We start from the raw sequence: 23296 nt of genomic DNA on the forward strand, positions 1-23296 counted from the left end.
TGGTGACTGATTGATGGAGAGTTACTACACTTATTATAATCTGCAATACTTCCAAGAATTTTCTGTTCAACATATACATCAGATAAGAATCCACAAGGTATAAATATAAAGAATGAAGACAACTGAAATTTAAAAGAAGAATAGTATGTAACAGAAAAAATGGAGTTAGGGGCATTTGTGCATATACTATTGATATTTTCTCTTTCTTAATTGTTCTCTGTTCTTTAGCTCAGGCCAACAGCTTTCCAGTAACTGACCTTCACATTATACACTAGGAACAATCTTCCTTTTTTTTTTTTTTCAGATTGAATCTTGATTCTTTAAGCAACTGAATCCATTCAAGTTATTTTTTCAAAATCTGAGCTGCAAACTTAAATACACCCATGCCTTCATCATATGTCAATTTTAACTGAATGATGGCTAATTTCACCAGAGTTTGCTCCTATATCGAAAACGCTCCTAAAAAATTCTGATTCTTCAACGTCAGTGATTAAAAATCTAGGGATTTAAAGGAAGGTATACTAAAAGAGAGTATTAATAAAAAATAGGTTTGAGTTGAATCTTATTATTCTTTCCTCTTAATGAGTTGCTCTTTGCTGTTTAGCTCTGGCCTAACAATAATTATGTAACATTTGGGGAAATATATGCAGCCCAGCAACCCAGCACTAGAGGCCAAAATAGAGAAAACCTCCACAGCCACCATGTATTTGCCTTTGGTGCTCAGGTACGATGGAATAAAGGAGAGCCACACACTGCAGAAGATCAGCATGCTGAACGTGAGACATTTGGCCTCATTGAAACTGCTGGGGAGCTTCCTGGAGAAAAATGCTACTGTGAAACTGGCAGCTGCTAGAAAGCCCATGTAGCCCAGGACACAGTAGAACATGATAGCCGAGCCTTCATTGCACTGCAGTATGATTTCCTCAATTTCTGAATGCATGTCAATGTCAGGGAATGGTGGAAAGGTGAACAACCACACCATGCAGATGCCTGCTTGAATCAGGGAACAAGAAAGAACAATGGAGGTGGCCAGTCCTCTTCCCAGCCATTTCCTCATCCTGGATCCTGGCTTGGTGGCCATGAAAGCCACAACCACAGTGATAGTTTTTGCCAGCACAGAAGACACAGCCACAGAGAAGATGATGCCAAAACTAATTTGTCGGAGGAGGCATATAATAGTGCCAGGTGCAACGAGGAACTGCAGTGAGCAAAGGAAGCAGAGGAGAAGGGAGAGGAGTAGAACATAAGTGAGATTTCGGTTATTGGCCTTGACAATGGGAGTATGGTGATACTTGAAAAATGTTGCCAGCACCACAACTGTGCAGAAAGAAAAAAGAAATGCCAGAATGGCTAGACATATTCCCATTGCTTCTACATAGGACAAGAAAGATATTTTCTTGGGAAGACACACATCTTGGTTCTTGCTTGGACATTGATCTTCTGGGCATTTGGAACAGTCATCCATGTCTGGAATATAAATATATACTTATTAAATATATGTTTATGTTTATATATTTAAACGTGTCTGTGTTTGTGTCTATGGTCATTCTATGATTGTTCTTACTGTACAGGTCTTTGATTTTCCTTTCCTATTAAAAGGAAGGCACTGATATTCTCCATCTGAGTTTATACTCTTGCATATAGAGTGAACAAGGCAATTTTTTTCTGTGGAGAGGGCAAACTCTGCCAACAAACAAAAGAATATAACTCAGCTTCCAAACTTACTTGCTCATGGGTCTGCCTGGTGTGTTCTAACTGAAAGTAATTGAATTCACGGTGCCTCTTACCCTTCTGGCTTGACATTTTCTCTTTGGGACATGGATGGCAATCATAGCAGCAAAATGGCTTCCCCTCCTGCCTTCTCCTGAAATAGCCAGGGAAGCAGCTCTCCGTACACACCGAAACAGGTACAGTCTGCCCAATACATAAGAAAGAAAGAAAGAAAGAAAGAAAGAAAGAAAGAAAGAAAGAAAGAAAGAAAGAAAGAAAGAAAGAAAGAAAGAAAGAAAGAAAGAAAGAAAGAAAATGTTAGCATTCAATCACTGATTTAAAAAAAAAAAGTTGAAAAATCTTGGTAATAAAAAATGCTAATTCTAAAGGCATTCCCCTTTTCCTCATCCTCATGATAAAAAAAAAATCAAGTTTGGTTTTTTTTTCCACTTCTGGACAATGAAAGCACTTACAAGAGGATTCCTGAATGTGATGATAGTAGAGCTAAAGAAGGCATACTCAAGAAGTACCACACATTTTGTCCAAAATTTCAGATGTGGAGTATAAACACAAGTCTATTTATAGTTATAAAGTTTGTAGGCAATTGTTAGCCAAACCCCCCTCCCCCCCAAAACAAAACAACAACAACAACAAAAAACAGAGAGAGAACTAGAGAGAGAGAACTTCACAGTAATTAAAATGTATCAGTCATCAATATACTGAATAAAAATATGTATTTCCTAAATTATTAGCCTACAAACTAAAAAAAAAAAATTAAATAAAGGTGAGTGATGGAGATGCTAAAATTAGGACCAGAAATAATGTTGTTACTCAATCCCAATAACAATTTAAAAGCAACTTGTGTGGACCCACATTTCTAATTAATTAATATAGCTGCAAAGATAAATCAGTTTTTACTATAAGTACATATATAATGGAGCTAGTAAGGAAAATTATTGAATCATTTAACTGGAGAAAAAAATATAAACAAACAAACAAAAGAGCAACCAACACCTTGTAACCATTTTACAACAAAACTACCCTGAGAAAATTAGATGATCTTATTTGTTCCATTATGTGAACATATGAACTGTGGAGACAATTTCATACAAACATTTTATAACATATAATCTGGCACAAAGATTAATTTAAGATGCAGTGGTAGAGACTCTCCCTTACTTAACACTGAACAAGGGAGAAAACAAGTTTTTTCCTCTCCCTGTTACTTCTGCTTTTGCTCTAGAACCCTCCGCAAAGGAAATTAAAGAACAGCCTATCCCTGGATAGGAAGCTCTGAAGTAAAATAGTGCCTCCAGTCACTGGTGGGGCTTTCTAAATTACAATTGTCTCCCCTGCCTTAGGTTTGTAGCTGGTACCAAACCAGAAACAATGGATGAACCAATTTGGAAGAAGGAATCTGTACCCCTTCAGGTCTCCTTCAGGTATGTTCTCTCATTCAAGATGCAATCATGGATAAGGACAGAGTTATTACAAGGAGACCTCGTATTCATGCATAAACCAGAAACCCAGGCTTTTGAACACCTCACAACCAGTTTCTTAGCATCTGAATGATACCTCATTCGAAAACAATGCATAACATCTGGAGTAGCTTTATGTAGATGTTAACTAGCAGGGAGAGAGAACCAAATCCTGTGGCACCCTTCATGGGAGCAGCCAATGGATTCTCTCTCCTCTCCCACAGCCATAGATTGGAACCACCCACTCAGAAGGGAATAGAACTAATTAGACAATCCGTGCCCCCTTGGGTCATCGTTTCAGAGATATTTCCTTACCTAAACAGAGAACCGAATGACCAAGGGCAAAAAAGTAGTGGGAGTGTGAGCAACTTGCATCTTGTTGCTGGCTTCTCCATTGACTTTGCTTGTGAGAAGCTAGAAGGGAGCATCAGAAATCCTCCCTCCCTCCCTCCCTCCCTCCCTCCCTCCCTCCCTCCCTCCCTCCCTTCCTTCCTTCCTTCCTTCCTTCCTTCCTTCCTTCCTTCCTTCCTTCCTTCCTTCTTTCCACATATGATATAGGCTTCCTCCCCTCACAATCCTCAGGGGAGCCCTGATGAAGCCTCCCCCTCCTCCTCAGCTCATCTGCAGAACTACCTGCCACTTTGCTGAGAAGTGGGACAAAGGGAGCCACAGACCATGAGGAAAACTGCACCCCCGCTCCCCATTCCAGTGTGTCCCCAAGGGCCCCCTCCCTCGAGGGAGGAGGTGGGCTCACCCATGGACCACTGGTGTCCTGCAGCCAGCCTTACCTTGCTAGCAGGCATCCAAATTGCTCCCTCATCCTTCTCTCAACACCCACAGCTTTAAGAGATTTCAAATTTCTCCTTGTTTCCAAAATAGCCAATCACCACTCACCCATCGGGCCTTGCCACCAGCTGAGCGGGGGCAGGGGACAAAGAGAGGTGGGAAAGAGGTCAGGGATACACGCATGACGATCACGTGACCTAGGCTGACCACAGTGGCACAGCAGCACAGCAGTGCTGAAGCAGCCACAAATTTCCCAAATTTCAATCCCAGAGATGTAATGGGTCCTGGATTTTGGATGCATTCTATAAGTTAGCCCATTTGAAGCACCTTGGTTCAAAAATTGTTGCCCTATGACACACCATTTCACCCAGCTGAAGGTTATAGACATGAGAGTTTTAGTAGTATATTGATACAAACCAGTCTCAATTGCTTATGCTTCATTTATTTATTTTTTTAAATGTCAGTGCCTGTTATTTTTATAACATCACTTATGAAGTCTGTTTTAAACAGCCTGCATCATAAATATAAGTTCAAAATTGGAAACAGCTCATTCTGTGATTTTAGAAGATAATTCTGAAGTCAAAATTGTTCTTTAACCATCTCCCAACTGATAAATTAATGGAATTCAAGCAAAGCTCCTGCCTCATGAGGGAGTGCAGCATTCTCCTCTTCTAAAGACTTTCTTCCCAGCTCTTCTGTTTCTTCATCAATAACCAGAACTGAGAAAGGTTTTTCAGGAGAGGTGGCACAACAGGTAGGTAGCACAACAGGACACAGTTGTCTCTTCTACTTACAAGATAAATTAATTTCCACAAATTGCAAAAACCAATGGACAATCATTTCATTATTCTTTTGGCTTATCATTTATTTAACAAACACTTTGCATACTCTTGGAGAGCCAGTTTCATGTAGTGGTTAAGGCACCAGGCTGGAGACCATGAGTTCAAGTTCCGCCTTAGGCACAAAGCCAGCTGGGTGACCTTGGGCCAGTCACTCTCTTTCAGCCCTAGGAAGCAGGCAATGACAAACTACTTCCAAAAAACCTTGCCAAGTAAACTGTAGGGACTTGTCCAGCCAGTCACCAAGAATCAACACTGGCTCAAACACACACACACACACAGAGACACAGGCTCCTGCGTACTCTACTTATTCAGGTAAAGTATTGGTAAATAAAAAGTTAACACACCTCACCAGTATATATTTTAGCACTGCATCCTGTATGTGTAAGCTAAGAAGTAAAACGTACTGAGTATTTTAAGAATTTGCAAATTAATTTGCTATCTGGTCCAAATTTATCTGGCATGACTTCAATCAAATGAAATACAGTTAAGTATAACTACCCTATCCTTTGCAAAAATGGCTGTGTTACCTTTCTATCCCTATCTCTCTCTCTCTCTCATCATCTCTCTGTATATCTATCATCACTTCTAATGTCTTTTTTAAGATTTACTGTAATACATGTTTGGAAACCCAATAATATTTTGTACAATAAATTAGGTATGCTTGGTTTTCAGAAATTCTGAATTCTTACAATGCTTCCATTTCTTCCCACTTATAGACAGATGAACATCAATCGAAAAAATAAGCATACAATATTATTTCTCTGTTAAATGATATGTAGCTATTGTTTAGATATAATCCCAATCATTTAAACAAAATCACCTACATTCAGAACCTACTTGGTTGAAAATGTTGTGCCAAGTGATGGCTTCTTCATGAATGGTAAACATTTTGTCTTCAGCAGCCCAGGGATCCAGCTTCCCAACTTTCACTCGATGGAAGGATTGGTTTGGGAATGTGATCCAATTCTCAATATCCAGTCCTGTAACCAGTTCTCCATTTTGGTTGAAAGAAATTTCATCTCCAACACTGTTGTTAAATGAGACTTTTTTCAAAAAGAAGTGAAGCTGGATATAGAAATAATGGGAACGTATTTATAAAAAGAAAGGGGGGAGAGAGAGAGAATGGTTAATATAGAGAATTGTATGATAACTCAAAACAGTTGACATAGGTTGGGCTTCTTCCTAATTTACAATGTTGTGATGTTCCTCCAGGGGCATTAATTTCTGTTTATATGTCACCATTGATCAAAACATTATGCCAAAAACAAAAACCAGAGATCGGGAAAGATCTAAAGATGATTATGTTTGCACTATATTTGGTGATGACTAAAGGAAGCTTGTCCCAAACTCTCATTAGAGACATATAGATCAGGAAAGAACTAATCAATTTAATTTTTATATCAACTTTTAAAATTACACAGCCATAGAAAGGAGTAGAGAATGTTATCTTCTTTTTTCCTTTTCATCCAAATAAGTGTATATTTTAATAATGCATGCATAGATTCTGTAGGCCTCGCAGTATTATAAATGTCCAGCCATCATTCCTTCATCACTTTTGCAATTCATGTTGGGTTTCTTTTGGCATCTATGCATGTATCTTAGAACCCACACTCTGATGGGATTTTTCCATACCATCACTTGAATGGCATTCCATCTATGACATTTTGGGGGACAAACACAGAAAGAAAGAACTTTGAGATTAACAATTTCACAAAAACAGTGTGAGAGATAAAGAGGAAAGTCAGAAGACATTCTTGATTTTCTATCTACATCACACTGTTCTTTGGGTTCAGGAGGCTGGGAGGTGCAGAAAAGTCAGTGCAGCTGAAGTCCTATTTCCAACATGTTTGACTACTCAGAAAATTACCTGCCATGGTTTAACATCCTGAAGATTCCCTTTCCTGCCATTCAGCTTTCTCCTGTGTTGTTGTTGGACCAACTGCATGTCATGTAAAGCATGTGCTACAGCATACACTGCATTGTATATACTGTAACTGTGACTGGTCATCCTCATTTCAAAAAAAGCACCAGGAAGGCCCTCCAGTTTCTCCTGCCCGGTGCAGACATCCTCCATTTCCTCATTCCCAGATGGATTTGGAAAAACACAACCGAATGCATGCTCCCACACATCTTTGACAAAACCATCTTCTTTTGATGAGAAGGGGTTTCTTGTCTGAAGGAAATGCTGGAATCCTTCAACTTCCTTTGAGGAAGCTGCAAAAGACAGTGTACCATGGAGGACTTGGATATCCCAGCCTTTCTGATAAAAGAACGATGCAAGACCCATTTCGGAAGCCATGATCCACACTTTACCTTTAGGCTTTATAGAAACTATTTCTATTTCAGGTAGATGTAACAACCATCTCAAGTGTAGAGCATATTTGTCATTGATTACCATAGCATTGGCTTTGCTGTTATTAAAAAGGTAATATGTTTTCACAAACCACTTCAAATCATCAAAAATATTATTAATATAAAAAGTCTGGAGTCGTTCTAAGAATGCAACACAGATACGATGGCGAGAAAATATTGAAAAGATTAGGTGTTCAAAAATTTCTCCACCATGTCCTTTCACAAGTATCCCAACCCAAGTCCACCTGAAGTGCAAAAGTAACTGAATAATCCCTCTGAAATGAAATTCTTCACCTGGAAACATGTGGTACTCAAAGACAATTTCAGTTTTACCACCCATAGTTGTAGGAGTACCATATAGGAACTATAGAAATAAAAATTGGATAAGAAAAGAAGAAAGAAAGAAAGAAAGAAAGAAAGAAAGAAAGAAAGAAAGAAAGAAAGAAAGAAAGAAAGAAAGAAAGAAAGAAAGAAAGAAATTGACAAAAGGAAATATGTATTCTCTGTCCTGAAATATGAGAGTTCTGAAATGTATATGCCTTCCAACTATTTATGTGCTATTTGTGAGACTAGGGTTGGACTAGATAGAATTTATAAACTCCTTTATAACCTTCTCAGTTTATTAAAGAATTTTGTTTGCGCAACTGAACATTTTCTGTAATAAATCATTTAGATCTTTCTATCTATGTATCTATTATCTATCTATCATACATGTATTATATATTATATACATAATATATAAATATATATATTTATATAATTGGATATCAAGTAACTTAGTAACAGAAATCTGTAATGCATTGAGAAAATAAAAATGTGCTAAAAATTAAATAGACTGATAATATACACATCCATATCTACTGCATTGTATATCAAAAGTGTTACCAAAGGTATGTCTGTTGAAATTAAGACAAAATATAAAGTTCACTCAATTTTGATTGAATGGTGGTTCCTGCCTCTGATATTTCATTATTTTAACTTTATCTATAATCTTTTCTAACATGGCTATTGAAGAAGGCTTGTTGATTTACATTTCAATTGTTTAATTACCTAAGGTTTTCCAATGTTGAGCAATTATTATTTTAGCTGCTAAGATTCATTATATAGGGAGTATCTTGTTTTAAAGCTAGAGAATCAACCTCATGAATAAATTCAGTAACCCTAATTCTGGGGAACATTCAGTTCTTTGTTTAGTAACGACACTTATCTCACCAGTTTATGCCCAAGGAGTATGACTTTATCCAAGGACTACCACATATGAAAAAAAGGATGCTTTTTGCAGACATCCTTTCCAACATTGGAAAAATAATTAGGATATATGTGTGCTGATCTGACTGGAGAAGTGACAACAATGAAGACTCTTCCACTGAAGTTCATTGAAGCTGATTTCCACAATGCCTACCATTTTGTCTCCCATATATACTGCAATCTTTATCCCAAGCTTCTCTTAAAACAAGAGATGGTCTCCAATTTCTAACTGCAGTAGTAGCCTATACATTTTTGGAATTGTTCCTTTTGGTTGTTCTAGAAAGTTAAGTATTACATTCCCAAAACTGATGTAGGACCGAATTGTTGAGGCTTTAATATCCTTGTTAGAGATTTAAGCTGATACCAAACCAACCATGATCACTGCTCACCTGTTTGGTGCTCTATATTTTTTTTATGGAGTAGTTCCCTATTGCTATAGGAATCTTTTATTCAGGATATCATATCACGTCTCCCATGATATGTGCCCAGCTGGTTCAAATTGGCAGGATTTGCACACTTTGTGTTCCGTTGATTAAACAATGCTACCTATCAGGATCCCGGAAGTGTGCCTTCTCTGTAGCAGTGCCTGCCCTCTGGAATGAAGCTCCCCCTGACATTCAAACAGCCCCCACCCTACTGGTATTTTGAAGGGACCTGAAGATGTTGCCCAAGCCTTTGGCAAGGACAGTTGATGACCCTTTCTTCCTTTTCCTTGTTCCCATCCAGGTTTCTTTTCAATGACATTTTTGCTCTTTAGTTTTGTGTTGTTTTTGTATTGTTCCTTGTTTTAAAATGTTTTAACAATTTGTAGACTGCCCTGTGTCACTGAGAGTTACATATAAATTGATGATGATGATGATGATGATGTCACAGCAAACTATATCCTGATTATCCTGAATACCCTTCATAAAGTGTACCCATGATGAGTTCTTCAAATTAGTCTAATTATTAAGGTTAGTTAGTTAACCAATTGATTGACTGATTGATTGATTGATTGATTGATTAGTCAATTGACCATATCAAGAAACAATACAGAATCAACAAAAGGATAAAATAGGTATAAATATCAATGTGTATTCAAATAAAAGCACCACCTTTACATGTGAATCCAATCTGTTCTGTGTAACAAACTCTCAGCTGAATAGTTCTGAGTATAAACTTGGCAGTTCAGCTGGCTACACATTCATTATTGATCTGAAGCAGATAGGATAATTTATTGTTGAGAACCCAGTAGGCTGTTTAGTCAAATAAACATTCTAAATACTGGGCCCTGGCTGGGGCATAATATTGACAGTCAAAAAAGACATGAGTGAAGTTTTCTATATCTAGAGATAAAGGTATATGCTTCCTCTTACCACATGTTCCAACAGGGAGGGCAAACCCCAGGTTCCTTCTTTTAAATTATGTCATCTTATGGCAAACGGGCCTTTTCTGGGGTTTCCTTGTCCTCTGGAATGTTCTCTCCATGACATATGACATAGGATATAATCAGCTAAGACTTGGCTTTGGTGCTTCTAACATCTAATATCTAACATGAATAACTTTGGCCACTCTTAAGGAAATGGAATCATTTAAAACTAAAAGTTTAAGTAAAACTGGTCAGAGTGATGAGGATATTTAATCTGGTGTGGGGTTAGCAGCTCACAGCAAATTTCAGCGTAAAATGGACAGTATAATAAAATATGTTTGGTGCCAATTATATTTAGCATGCTTCTTACTGATATACTAGCACTTTAGACTTTCCTTGGTTGATGCTGAGGAATTGGAAGCACTGAAGTTATTAAGGTGTGAACTAGGAAGATCCAGGTTCAGTTCCACCTTCAGCAGAAGGGGCTCACATTTGCTCTCTCTCAGCCTAACTAGCCTCACCTAGTAGTTTTAGGGAAGTATAGGAGGAGAGAGCACTACGTATGCCTCCTTCAGCACCTGAATAGAAGGCAGGTATGAATATAAAAATGAAAAGAGATATAAATAAATAAAATTCAGAAACCTTATACTGTTTTTTGCTCATCACATGGGGAACTACAGAAATTCAAGGTTACTTCCTAGCAACTACTTTTTAATTATTACTAGTGGTCAATCTTTGACACTGTTGAATAGTCATACCAAATTCTGAAACTGAATTTGCATTTCTTTAAGGTATAATAAATATTTAAAAAAACCACACACACATCATAGAGAAATGGACTTGCAAATGGACTTGCAAATGCACATATCTTAAAAGAAAAGGCAAAGTGTGGAGAACGTATCATAAGTGCCTCTTACCTGTGGAACTTTGTAAGTGCCTAAAATATCTGCCACATCAAAAGAAATTGCTGGAGCCCCAACAACCGAGATGAGTTTATTCAGGATGCCACAAGTGTAGTTGGGAATGAATCTATTCTGACTGGAGAAAAGTTTCATTGTGGCATGATATGTCTGTGCCCCAGCATAGCTATCGTAGATTCTGAAGCCCAAGGTGATGTTAGGTAAGAGCTGGAGGTCTTCATTGACCTTCTTCACAGCAAATATCACAGTCAAAATATGCTGGTAATACTTGGTCAGGACTCTGCAATGGGAATTAGATGCTGTGTCAAATGAAGTTCTGCAGCTAAAACAGGCTGTGAAACTAAACTCCATCAGTGTTCAGCAGAACCATTACTGCCTTTTCCTAAGTGTGTTTGTTAAGCAATTTTGATTATATGACACTGAGCAGAATAACTGACCTGCATGTTATATAGACATTAAAGTTAATTAAACATTAAGCTTTGGGATGCAGTCCCTTTTTCTTTTGCTAGAGAAGATTTCAGTGCAAAGAAATGGCAAGGATTTTGATTTTAGTTCAGTTTACCTTTTCCTGAAAGGGTGCCTAAGTTCTGTTCCAGAACCGACAAGATATTATTTTAACAGCACCACAATATTGACTATGGAAAGAAAAGGGGAGGAGGAGGAGGAGGAGAAGGAGAAGGAGAAGGAGAAGGAGGAGGAGGAGGAGGAGGAGGAGGAGGAGGAGGAGGAGGAGGAGGAGGAGGAGGAGGAGAAGGAGGAGGAGGAGGAGGAGGAGGAGGAGGAGGAGGAGGAGGAGAACATCTTACAGAGGTTCACCAGCAGCCGAATGCTTGGGAACTTCCTCAAAGCTTTCTCCATCTGCAGTTATGAAGACAAAAGAAGTAATGCCACCAATGATCATGTCTCCTGGTTGAAAATATCGGTGAACAATTGGGATAGGATCTTGAATGCTGCATTTTATTGATTGAGTCTTGCAAGTCACATGTGGCAATAGCAAGAGAAGAAGAATCAATATCATCATGACAAATTCTCATCCCACTTGACAAGGTTTCTATGATTTCTGTACAATGCTTAAGAGTCTCCAAGAATAGGCAAACCTGAACGGAATCTCTCTCTGTTCCTCACATATCTCGCATTCTGTTCTGAACCATAGAATAAAAATCATTCTGAGATGTCATTCTGATAATGATCTTATCCACCCCTAAACTCTAAGAACAGATTTTTCAAAACACATGAAGGATTTAAACTGTCCATCAGAGCTTTGAGAAGCAGCAAAGTTGATAATAACATTTTTAGTAATTATAAGGGGGAGAGAAAATTGCAACCTTTAAATTTCCATTTCTCTGTAGAATTAAGAATGTGCTTCTCAAATCTGAACAATACACAGTATTAGCAATTCTATCAATTCATGGAACAACAAGGCTGGAATGGGACAACAATAAATATTGAAGGATATGTTTTTCAGATGAAAAGTGAGGCACAAAAAATACTGACACATTGCTGCTTGATTCTAAAGCCAGGCCAAGCTGTAGCTTTCATCCTCATTTAGAAATACTTTTATGTGTTCATGGTGACCTCACACCCAGTAGCAGCAGTAATTGATGTTATTTCACTTCTATACCAGACTTCCTAAATGTCTCAGGGTGGATTCCAGGGTAGTCTTGATGCCTTAAGTGCATGAGTGGCCATCTGAAGGGCCTTTTGATTCAAGAAAGAATGCAACTGGCACCCCGGATGGAGCTAAGCACAGCCTCCCTTGGCCACAGCTACCACCTGCACTTTGAGTGGGATTTGTTAATCCAAGAGGACCCCAGTTTCTGCATCACTGTTGAATTTAGCAGCCTCATCCAAGGGTATGGATGGCAAGTCCTCAAATCCAGGGAGATCCAATGTCCACAGCCATGAGTCAGAGCCTCATTAGCCTTGAGTCAGAGGCAGTTCCTCCCCAGCCAGCCCCACACAGTCTCCAGCCATTGGAATAGGACGTGAACAATCTCACAAACAAGAGTTCAAAAGTTATAATTGGTATATATTGGTGATTGATGATACCAAACCCCAAACTCGTAGATGAACTCACCAGGTGGGTTCATGTGGTTTTTAAACAGGAGAGGAGATAGCATCAAGCCCTGTAGCACCAGACATAACAGGGGCTTAGGGGATAGCTTTTCCCCCCACACCAACACTAACTGGAACCAAGCATGAAGGAAAGACAAGAACCACCATAAATGCTGACCCCAATTCCCAACCTGTGCAGCCAGTTCAAAAGTCACTAGTCTGAGATGGGTGGCTATATAAAGTGAATAGATAAATAAATAATAACTAAAAGGATATTAGGTTTGACAGCAGGAAAGGACACAAAGAGATCAAGGAGCACTATGACAGATGCATCACCTCTATTCCACGTAATCAACAAACGTGACCAAGATGTTCTCAAAAGCTCTTTGTGTTTGTGTGCATGTATGCATGTGGCCAGAGAAATAATAGATTTGATTCATTGTTCCTAGCTGTGAATACAAATGGGACTTACTTATCTGTGGTGTTCATATTCTAGGAGTTGAGTCATACTGAGCGTTCTCCTTCAGAGATCAAAGCTATTAAATGAAGTAGTGCCTACTTTCTCATTGCAAAATCTGAGGAAAAGATGGAAACCTGAGAGTCCAATAGCTAATGGTATTTCATAAGTAATACCTGGTCCTATGCTATTCAGGGCTTAAAAGGTGATTAGCAGCACCTTAAACTGCACCCAGAAAGAAAGGGGCAGCTAGTGCAACTCACACAACACAGTGTAACATGGGTGAACCATGGGACACCCAAGTTGCTCATGCTTCCACATTCCGGAGCAGCTGCAATTTCTGGACAGTCTTCAAGGGCTGCCCCATATAGAGCATGTTGAGATAAACTAAAAAATCCCATCACTCCAGAGTAAAAAAACACCTCCCCAACAGAGTTCACCTAACTGCCTGGTTCACATGCCTGGAGGAACAACGATGTTTTCAGAGCCTTACAAATGGCTAACAGTGCCAGCGTCAGAGAAATCCAGCTCCATATATGAAGAAAGAATCCTTTGCTGGTTTTCACTGTCAAATACATAGCCAGCTCACTGGGAAGAACAAGATTCACTCCATCAACACGTACACCCTGCCAGGCATCAGTTACCCTGCTGGTAGAAAGAGCTGTCCAGAGGAGGACATGGAGGCTGCCAATGTGAAGACCCATAAGCTCCTCACAATGTACAGGGGTTTCCACCCCAAGTCCAACACCCAGAAATTATACATCAGCTAGAAAGAGGGTGGGCAGGATCTGGTGAGTATCAAAGAGACTGTCCTGGATGAAACCCAGAGCATCCAAGAGTACATCAGTAAGATGGCATCCAAATACGAGCTGCTGAAAAAATCCCTGAGGCAAGAACAGATATTGAAGAAAATTCAAGCACAGGAAGTGCCATGGCAAGATAAGACCCTGCATGGGATGTACCATTGACAGATAACTAAGAAGGCTGATATTGGGAAATCCTACCAGGGGCTGGAAAGGGCTGGACTAAAAGAGCACTGAGGCACTGATAATAGCACCACAAGAACAGGCACGAAGCACCAGATACACAGAAGAAAGGGTCTGCCACACTAGACAGAACACTTTGGCAATAGGAGCACTTCGGGCTATGACTCCCAAGCTGGAAGAGTGGCTCCAACAGATCCTAGGAACAACTTCAGAGCTCTCTGTCCAGAAGAGTGCAGTGCTACGAACAGCTCAGATACTGCACAGACACCCTCAAATCCCCAGGCCTCCGGTAGAGGGCCCAAGGTTGAGGAAGACACATACTACCCATGGAGGTGAGAGGGGAATTTTATCAATATCATATTGAGCTAGAATTTCTGAAAGTAGCTTTCTTTTCTAAATGGGGTGTTATGGAGTTTGGCACAGGCCAAAAAACAAAAAGAAAAAGAAAAGAAAAAAAAGTTAAGACACAGTGATCAAAAGTTAGAGAGTGTTCATTTAATTTGCTACATAGTTGTACTTTTTAATAAGAAAGCAAGATAACTAAGGGAAAGAGAGACAGACAGACAAACAGACAGAAGAGGCAAGTCTTACATGTGCACTTTGTGCTCCTAATCCCAATTTCCCAGATTCCCACTCCAAAAAATAAATAAAACATAAAACATAAGAAAATAAAAGTGGTATTGGGATGTTTGCTGCAATACTTCAAAGCAACTCAAGTTCTTTTCTGCTCACTCTAGTGATGTATTATCCCTTATCCCTGCCATTACTGTTCAATATTTCAAATACGTTTTTCAGTCAGAACGTTTAAGCTCTCAGTCTAAATCGTGGCTGAGTTAATGTCCTCTAGGGGAGTTTCTGCCACTGTTTTTTTGTACCAAAAAGGAATGCTGGTCCAGTCATTTTCATACTTCCCCATTACAGATTAGAAAAAGAACTTTTTCTAAAAAAAATGCATCCTAATTCTTTAGGTAACTTGAATCAAACATTTTTTCATCAAAATCAAAGCTGAAAGCTTAAATAGACTCATGCTCTCTTAAGATTTCGCATTTTCAATTTGAATTGAATGAAGGCTAATTTGCTCCTAGACTTGAAAAGTCTCATAAGAAATTTTGCCTCTCCAAAATCAGGGATTAAAATACTAGAGTTTTTTATGTTTCATATCTTTTATTCTCTGTATCTTGATGTGGCCTATTGGCTAATCAAGAATAACCACCTACACTAAACTACTAGAGTTTTGAAAGAAGGCTGTTAAAAGGCAGAAATAATGAAAAGAGAAGGTTTGTGCAGCTATTACCATTTTTTTCTCTGAATGAGTTGTTCTCTATTGTTTAGCTCTGGCCTAACAAGGATTACGTAACATTTGGGGAAATATATGCAGCCCAGCAGCCCAGCACTAGAGGCCAAAATGGAGAAAACCTCCACAGCCACCATGTATTTCCCTTTGGTGCTCAGGTAGGATGGAACAAAGGAGAGCCACACACTGCAGAAGATCAGCATGCTGAACGTGAGACATTTGGCCTCGTTGAAACTGCTGGGGAGCTTCCTGGAGAAAAAAGCTACTGTGAAACTGGCAGCTGCCAGAAAGCCCAAGTAGCCCAGAACACAGTAGAACAGGGTATCTGAGCCTTCATTGCACTGCAGTACCAGTTCCTCAATTTCTGAATGGGTGTCAATGTCAGGGAAAGGGGGAAATGTGAACAGCCACATTGTGCAGAGACCTGCTTGAATCAGGGAACAAGAAAGAACAATGGAGGTGGCCAGTCGTCTTCCCACCCATTTCCTCATCCTGGATCCTGGCTTGGTGGCCATGAAAGCCAGAACCACCGTGATGGTTTTTGCCAGCACAGAAGACACAGCCACGGAGAAGATGATGCCAAAACTAATTTGTCGGAGGAGACATATTATATTGCCAGGTGCAATGAGGAACTGCAGTGAACAAAGGAAGCAGAGAAGGAGGGAGATGAGTAGAACATAGCTGAGGTTTCGGTTATTGGCCTTGACGATGGGAGTATGGTGATACTTCAAAAATGTTGCCAGCACCCCAAGTGTGCAGAGAGAAAAGAAAAGTGCAAGGGTAAGTAAACTTATTCCCATTGGTTCTTCACAGGACAAGAAAGTTATTGTCTTGGGTATGCATGAATCTTGGTCCTTGCTTGGATATTGATCTTCTGGGCATTTGGAACAGCCATCCATGTCTGAATTTAAATATGTATTTAGATAAGGTTGTTTTATAGCCATTTGATTATTGTTCTTATCATACTTTCTCAGAAAGCCAAGCTGCACTGACACTATCCATCTGACATTCTTCTCTTCATTTGGGACATAGTGAACACCAAGGAATAAGGCTTTTCTTTCTTCCTCTCTCTTAATTATTGCATATTTCAAATAGTAAGAGTGTAACTATTTATTCAATTTTATTGTTGTATCATATTTTAATGAATTACAACTTGTCACAAAAGCTAGAAAGTATTATTGAAAATATTATAAGTAGCAATACATATAATAGGTATTTTATCTAGTTCATTTTTTATGAGCTAGATAAAAATCAGGAAAAAATGAGTGTTCATATCCATAAATGTCAGGTATGCTCAAGGAAAGAGGAAAGGATTTGCCTCTTCTCCTTAGAACATCAACAAACTTCCATCTCAATCATGTGGCACAGATTTGTGGGAGATAAAATGATAGACAATTATAAAAATGTGTCGGTAATCCCAGTGTAAGAGATATTGGGAGCTTCAATATTGCTTTACTCAACTCTGCTAACTGCTTGAATTTTGTGTAAAACGATTTCAGGTTTGTTTCTTTTTTTCTGAAAAAGAAAAAGTGGTATTCAAAAGTTTATTGTGGCATATTGATGTGGCATGGATAATGCTTACATGAGAAATGGGCTGAGTTATCCAGGCTCCCCAATTCATGTGATACCAGCCCCTTTTTCAACTCTGCCTGAAGTCTTCCTTTCAAAGTGTTGGAGATTCCTTCTTTGTTTAAAGGGCAAAATTTGCCAAAACCAAAAAAGACAACTTTTAGTTTCCACACTTCTAAATCCACATATCTGCCTGCTATGTCCTTCACGACTGTAAGTCAAACTCTGTTCATGAAGCCTCTTACCCTTCTGGCGTGACATTTTCTCTTTGGGACACGGAAGGCAATCATAGCAGCAAAACGGCTTCCCCTCCTGCCTTCTCCTGAAATAACCAGGGAGGCAGCTCTCCGTACACACTGAAACAGGCAGGGTCTGCCCAGTAGGTGAAAGAAGGAGAATGTTAGCATTCAGTCCTAGATTTGGAAAAAATGGTGTCTATGCAACTCCCTATTTAAAATTTAATGGAGTTTAAGCAAAAGCTTGATTGCAGGATGAAAATGGTGACAACAGATAAGGAATTTTATACACCCTTTTCTGATTAACACATTTCAGGAAAGGTTTTGTGAGCTACAGCTCACTTCATCAGATGCCTCTTAATAAAAGTTGTTAGCTGGAAAAGATGCTACCAGAAATGTCATGCGGACATGCAGCAGGATTCTCCGCTAAATTCATTCTTCCCAGCTCTGCTCTTCCTTCTGGAGCTGAGTTTTTGGGAGAGGCTAGCTGCACACCAGGGGGAGCAAACAGCTGTTTCTTTAGCTTACAAGGCATATTATCACCTCCAAATTCCAAGAAGCAGAAGAGGACAGTTTACTTACACAATTAAATTGTGCAATGGATCAGATATTTTTGCTTTCCATTTTTAATTTTTTTTTTTACCCTGTTAATAATTCTTCTCAGTTGTAGATAGAACCATATCAATTATTATAATAAATCTTCACTATTTTTTAATTAAATGGAATATAGCTATCATTTGGATATTATATATATTTGAATATTTGCATAGAAATACAGATAGTCCCGGGGTTAAGACTGCCTGGGTTACAGATGACCCATAGTTAAGAATGGAGCCTATTGTAGCAAAATTCGAGTTAAATACACAATGGTTCGAGTTCGGTACACAGTACTACTTATGCAGTATTATACGGTAATACTGTTCCTGTTTGCATACAAATTCATTGTACGGAGAGACCTTGGGAACAGAACTCATTCTTAAACTGGAGATTATTTGTATCCAAATATTTTATACAGCGTAGTTAATTTGGATATTATCCCAGTTATTGAAGCAAAATTACCTACATTCAGAACCTACTTGGTTGAAAGTGCTGTGCCAGCTGATGGCTTCATCATCAATAGTGAGCATTTTGTCTTCAGCAGCCCAGGGATCCAGCTTCCCAACTTTCACTCGATGGAAGGACTGGTTTGGGAATGTGACCCAGTTCTCAATATTCAGTGCTGTAACCAATTCTCCATTTTGATCAAATGAAATTTCATCCCCAACATTGTTGTTAAATGAGACTCTTTTCAAAAAGGTGTGAAGCTGAAGATAGAACACATATGCAAATATTTGTAGACAGCATAGTTAATGTACAGAACTATATGATGCTATATAGGGAAGGGAAGATAATGCTATTTAATGGCTGATCAGTTTCTCCTCAAGCTGGACTGATCCTTACAAACAAGTGATTGAATCATACCATCCTTGATGTGTCAGAAGATTATGAAGGGAAATGGAAGGAGGCAAACACTTCTCCCTGGTATTAGTACTTTAATGGATTTTTTAAAAGAAGCATTGCAATGAAAATGTCCTGAAAGAAGCAATACAACTCACTTGATGAAGGCATATTTTTCCAGCTATGTCCCATCCTTGGTTCAAAATCCTCTATGACCCTTTACCTGTGAATGGTTGGTTAGAAACCTCACTGCAATGGAAAGAGTGGGATGGATCCCTGACAATTTCATCAGAAAGCAATTATTTCAATAATCAAACACCAGTCCTTCAATGTCAAGAGCAAATGTTGAAAATCCAAGCATCATTGGATTTCATGTTCTGCAGCTTTATTCCATTCCTCAAATTCAGTGCCTGACATTTTCTTTATGTCTCCCAGGAGCAGGAATCTTCTATTTGCTTCTTCTTGGCAACATACCATGTATCAATGTACCGTTGCATTAATGCATATGCAATGTACAATTGGCCATGCTGATTAGAGGTGATATGCGTCCTAACTTGCAAATATGTTCTCCTTACCTTTCCCCAGGGAAATCTTGGGGAGAATTTTGTTGATTCCCTGTTTGCTGAAAAGAGTTTTTGTTAATCGACTAAGAAAATTGCCAAGTGTTTATTTGAACAAAACTTCATTTTTCTTTACTAAGATGGTTTGTGGCTCTATCAGAAACAGAATCTATCAGTCTGTTTCCATCTTTCAAATTAGAAAGTGTATTTGTAAGTCTTTCCCTCATCTGCCCCCTGCATTTCATTTGCTTGAATTCTCTTTTCTGGCTTTCTTTAATTGTATGGACATGTGATAATTTCCCTATCTTAACTTTCTTAAGGTAATAAGCTTGCATCTGACCAGGATCCCAATAATGGAAGTACCACCTTTTCCTGTACACGGTTTTGTAAGCTGAATGTGGAGGGAGTTTTCATTCTACTCTCTCAAAAGACAAAATCTTCCAGGTGGTGTATTGTAAAGTTAAGATCTCTTCCATCTCTCATTTCCAATGCATGCACTGTAGTCTCATAACATTCCAGTAGTGGGTTTAGAAGCAGGGCAATAAATATTTCTGTTTACATTTTTACCTCTTCCCTTTCAAGGTGCCATCCCATTTCTTGCATTTCATTGATATGTTTCTCATATTCAGTTCTTCTCTTAGTCTCTTATTTCATTGCAGCCTAAAGTTACATTTTTGAAAGTGAAGATCTTTTCTTATAGAGTGTGACAGAATTTTCCAAATATCCTTGCCTTTACCTAAATCTCAAAGAGGAGTGAAGAGAAAATCATGCAGACCCAGGAGGTCCATTCCTACTGCTCTGACAGTTGTAGTATCTAATCTTCCTTGATCCTAAGGAAGCAGCTCTTTGGAATTTTAACAAAAATATGGTTTGTTGTATGAATTACGTGTGTATGTGTGTGTGTGTGTGTTGGTGTGTGGTGTGAAACGGAAGGAGAATAAGGAAGAATATAGATCTCAACTATCTATAGCTTATCAGGAAGATGATTAGACTGCAAGTGACTGGGATGACAAAGCCTCGAAGAAACTATTTTGAGATTAACAATCTCACAAAAACAGGCACAGTAAAGATAAAAAGGAAAGACGGAAGAAATTCCTTTCTGTCTACACCTCATTGCCTGTGAGGTACTGGAGATGCAGTACAATTAAAATCCCATTTCCAACAATTTTAGATATGCAGGAAATTACCTGCCATGGCTCAAGATCCAGAAGATGCAGTTTCCTCCCACTCGACTTTCTCCTATGCTGTTGTTGGCCCAGCTGCATGGCATGTAAAGCATGTGCCACAGCATACACTGCATTGTATATACAGTAACTCTGACTGGTCATGCTCACTTCAAAAAAAGCCCCAGGAAGGCTCTCCAGTTTCTCCCTTCCAGTGCAGACCTCCTCCGTTCCCTCATTCCCAGATGGATCTGGAAATACACAGCCAAACGCCTGCTCCCACACATCTTTGATGAAACCATCTTGGTGAAAGAATGAGAAATGGTTTCTTGTCTGAAGAAAATGCTGGAATCCTTCAACTTCATTGGAGGAAGCTGCAAAGGTCAGAGCACCATGGAGGACTTGGATATCCCAGCTCCTCTGATAAAAGAATGAGGCAAGACCCATTTGGGAAACAACAATCCAAACCTTACCTTTCGGCTTTATAGAAACTATTTCCATTTCAGGTAGATATAACAACCATCTCAGATGTAAAACATAATCATCACAGATTATCACAGCATTGGCTTCAGTGTTACTAAGAAGGTGAAATGTTTTTTCAAATGATTTCAGGTCATCAGATATATTATTTATATAAAATGACTTGAATTGTTCTAAGAAGGCAACACAGATACCATGGCGAGAAAATATTGGAAATTTGCGTTGGTAAAATTCTGCTGCACTGTCTCCTTTCACAAGTATCCCAACCCAAGTCCACCTGAAGTGCAAAAGTAGTTGAAGAATTCCCCTGAAATGGAAGTCTTCACCTGGAACCATGTGGTAATAGAAAGGGATTTCGGTTTTACCATTCATACTTGGGGAAGAGCCATATAGTAACTATAGCAATAAAAATTGGATAAGAAAAGAGAAAGAAAAACAAAAAGTTGATTGATGTAAGAAAATGTATGTCCACTGAAATAAAAGAGTTTTGAAATATATTGGTAATTTCACATAATTTCTGTTCACAAGATACTTACGACACTATGGTTGCAGTAGATGAGCACTTCCAAATCTCAATTCTATGATTAACTGAATTGCCATCCTTTTACCCCTTAAATAAGACATTTATTCTGTTCCATCTATACTGAAAATAATGTCTGAAAGTAATTCGTAATCTCTTATAGAACAGTTTACAATTTGTAAGTGCCTTGTGGGAGAGAATCTCAATGTACAGACTATGTTTTCTCAATTTATTGACATTTTTGTGGGCTGAGCGTTTTCTGTACTGAATCCCTCAGTTTTTAATATCTTCTATGAGGATGGAATAGCAAACAACAATGGTCTTACTACACTACGGGCATTATTAACTTGCATTCATAAACTCCCTGACATTTATGATGTAGCTTTGCTGTTATATATTTAATTTTTTACTTCCTTACAAAGTCAGAGTACTTCCAGTCCCTAAGGACTCTGGGCACCATACAGCACGGAAGAAAAAAATAATAAAACATAATAATAAACAGCCAAATCACTATGAAAGAAGCAAAAGCAACAACCAAGCAAACTCAATTTCATGGGAAAATTATATGCCGAAATAGAAGTATTGACAAACTACCTTGTGTAAATTACCATAAATATTTTATTTTAAACATTTCTAACTGCCTTCTTATGCCACCGAAAAATCTAAATAGTATTTTTTTCTGTTTCAGGCTTCAGTAAACTGAGATGTCTAACATATTTCTGGTTTAGTATGTTGAATTGCCCTGCTGTTACTTTGCACCTCAATGGACAGTTCTGTCTGTTCCTGCCACCAAATAATCCTCTTTATCTCATCTTCTCAGGATAGGACTGGGATATTGCGCCAAAGGGACCAACATCCATGGGCACTTCCTAGAAATACAAAGCTGTTGTTCTGCTCCAAATAAAGGCCAAGGAGGCTTCTGATTCTGCCCAGATATCAACTCTATAGTGATATTATCTATTCTTTTCTAATCTTTAGTGTGTGAATAGGTTTCTGGAGTGGATTCTTTCCTCATTCATATCTCATGATCCACTTCTCTCTGAATGCTATGTATGCACTTCATAAAATGCCACGATGATGAACAGGTAATGGTCATTAATGGTTAATCATTGAAAAGACCAACCATTACACGAATTTCTAAAACTGAATTTACATCTGCTTTATGGTTTAATAAATGCTTTCCTAAATACATTTCATAGAGAAATGTAAATGAAATTAAATATATCTTAAGGTTTTGCAATACAAAGAAAGTATAGATAACTTATCATTAATGTATCTTACCTGTGGAACTTTGTAAATGCCTAAAATATTTGCCATATCGAAAGCAATTTCAGAATCAGGAGTCCCAACAACAGATATGAGCTTGTTCATGATGCCACAGCTGTAGTTGGGAATGAATCTCTTCTGGCTGGAGAAAAGTTCCATTGTGGCATGATACATGTATGGCCCACCATAATTTTCATAGATTCTGAAGCCCAAGCTGATGTTAGCTAAGAGCCGGAGGTCTTCATTGATCTTCTTCACAGCAAATATCATGGCCACAATATGCTGATAATACTTAATTAGGAGGCTGTGATGGAATTACATGCTATATCAAATGAAAGTCTTCACATAATAAAGGCAGTAAAACTCACTCTATAAAATTCTTGGTCAGAAAGCTATAGTCATTGTTTCACATTAACTGATTTATTGATTACCATTCACTTTAAATATTGTGCAATTAATTTCAGTGGAATAATCACCAGCTTTTCTTAAGTGTATTTGCCATTTTTCAGCTATTTTGATTGAATGACACTGAAGAGAATGATTGGCAAGCAAACCAAACATTGAGCTAGAGCTCTGTGGTACAGTCACT

The 23296-nt window shown here is 38.5% G+C and overlaps 2 protein-coding genes across 2 annotated transcripts; both read right to left on the bottom strand.

Annotated features, from left to right (window-relative positions):
• Positions 1-565: 565 nt before the first annotated feature.
• On the bottom strand, positions 566-11585 carry LOC103054705 (vomeronasal type-2 receptor 26-like). The gene is made up of 6 exons (XM_088142491.1): positions 11491-11585; positions 10682-10964; positions 6684-7532; positions 5654-5881; positions 1788-1914; positions 566-1467 (listed from the first exon to the last, which is right to left on the bottom strand). The coding sequence occupies exons 1-6, from the start codon at positions 11583-11585 to the stop codon at positions 566-568; spliced, it is 2484 nt and encodes an 827-aa protein (XP_087998617.1).
• A 3887-nt stretch (positions 11586-15472) lies between these two features.
• Positions 15473-22977, bottom strand: LOC148215781 (vomeronasal type-2 receptor 26-like). The gene is made up of 4 exons (XM_088142492.1): positions 22723-22977; positions 18358-18585; positions 17291-17417; positions 15473-16377 (listed from the first exon to the last, which is right to left on the bottom strand). Exons 1-4 carry the CDS (start codon positions 22975-22977, stop codon positions 15473-15475), a joined length of 1515 nt encoding a protein of 504 aa, XP_087998618.1.
• Positions 22978-23296: the final 319 nt, after the last annotated feature.

Source organism: Python bivittatus, unplaced genomic scaffold (genome assembly GCF_059951505.1).
Source record: "Python bivittatus isolate LINGU-HERP-01145 unplaced genomic scaffold, Pbiv_v1 ctg000440_np1212, whole genome shotgun sequence".
NCBI classification, from domain to species: domain Eukaryota; kingdom Metazoa; phylum Chordata; class Lepidosauria; order Squamata; family Pythonidae; genus Python; species Python bivittatus.

Excerpts from the sequence above, each read along its gene's own strand:
- LOC103054705 (XM_088142491.1), bottom strand. The coding sequence starts at position 11,585 with ATGATCATTGGTGGCATTACTTCTTTTGTCTTCATAACTGCAGATGGA. Across the intron at positions 1,915-5,653 it reads GGCACAACATTTTCAACCAA|ACTGTACCTGTTTCGGTGTG; the intron begins GTAGGTTCTGAA and ends TGTATTGGGCAG. Across the intron at positions 1,468-1,787 it reads GAAAATGTCAAGCCAGAAGG|ACATGGATGACTGTTCCAAA; the intron begins GTAAGAGGCACC and ends TTTATATTCCAG.
- LOC148215781 (XM_088142492.1), bottom strand. The coding sequence starts at position 22,977 with ATGATATTTGCTGTGAAGAAGATCAATGAAGACCTCCGGCTCTTAGCT. Across the intron at positions 17,418-18,357 it reads GGCACAGCACTTTCAACCAA|ACCCTGCCTGTTTCAGTGTG; the intron begins GTAGGTTCTGAA and ends CCTACTGGGCAG. Across the intron at positions 16,378-17,290 it reads GAAAATGTCACGCCAGAAGG|ACATGGATGGCTGTTCCAAA; the intron begins GTAAGAGGCTTC and ends ATTTAAATTCAG.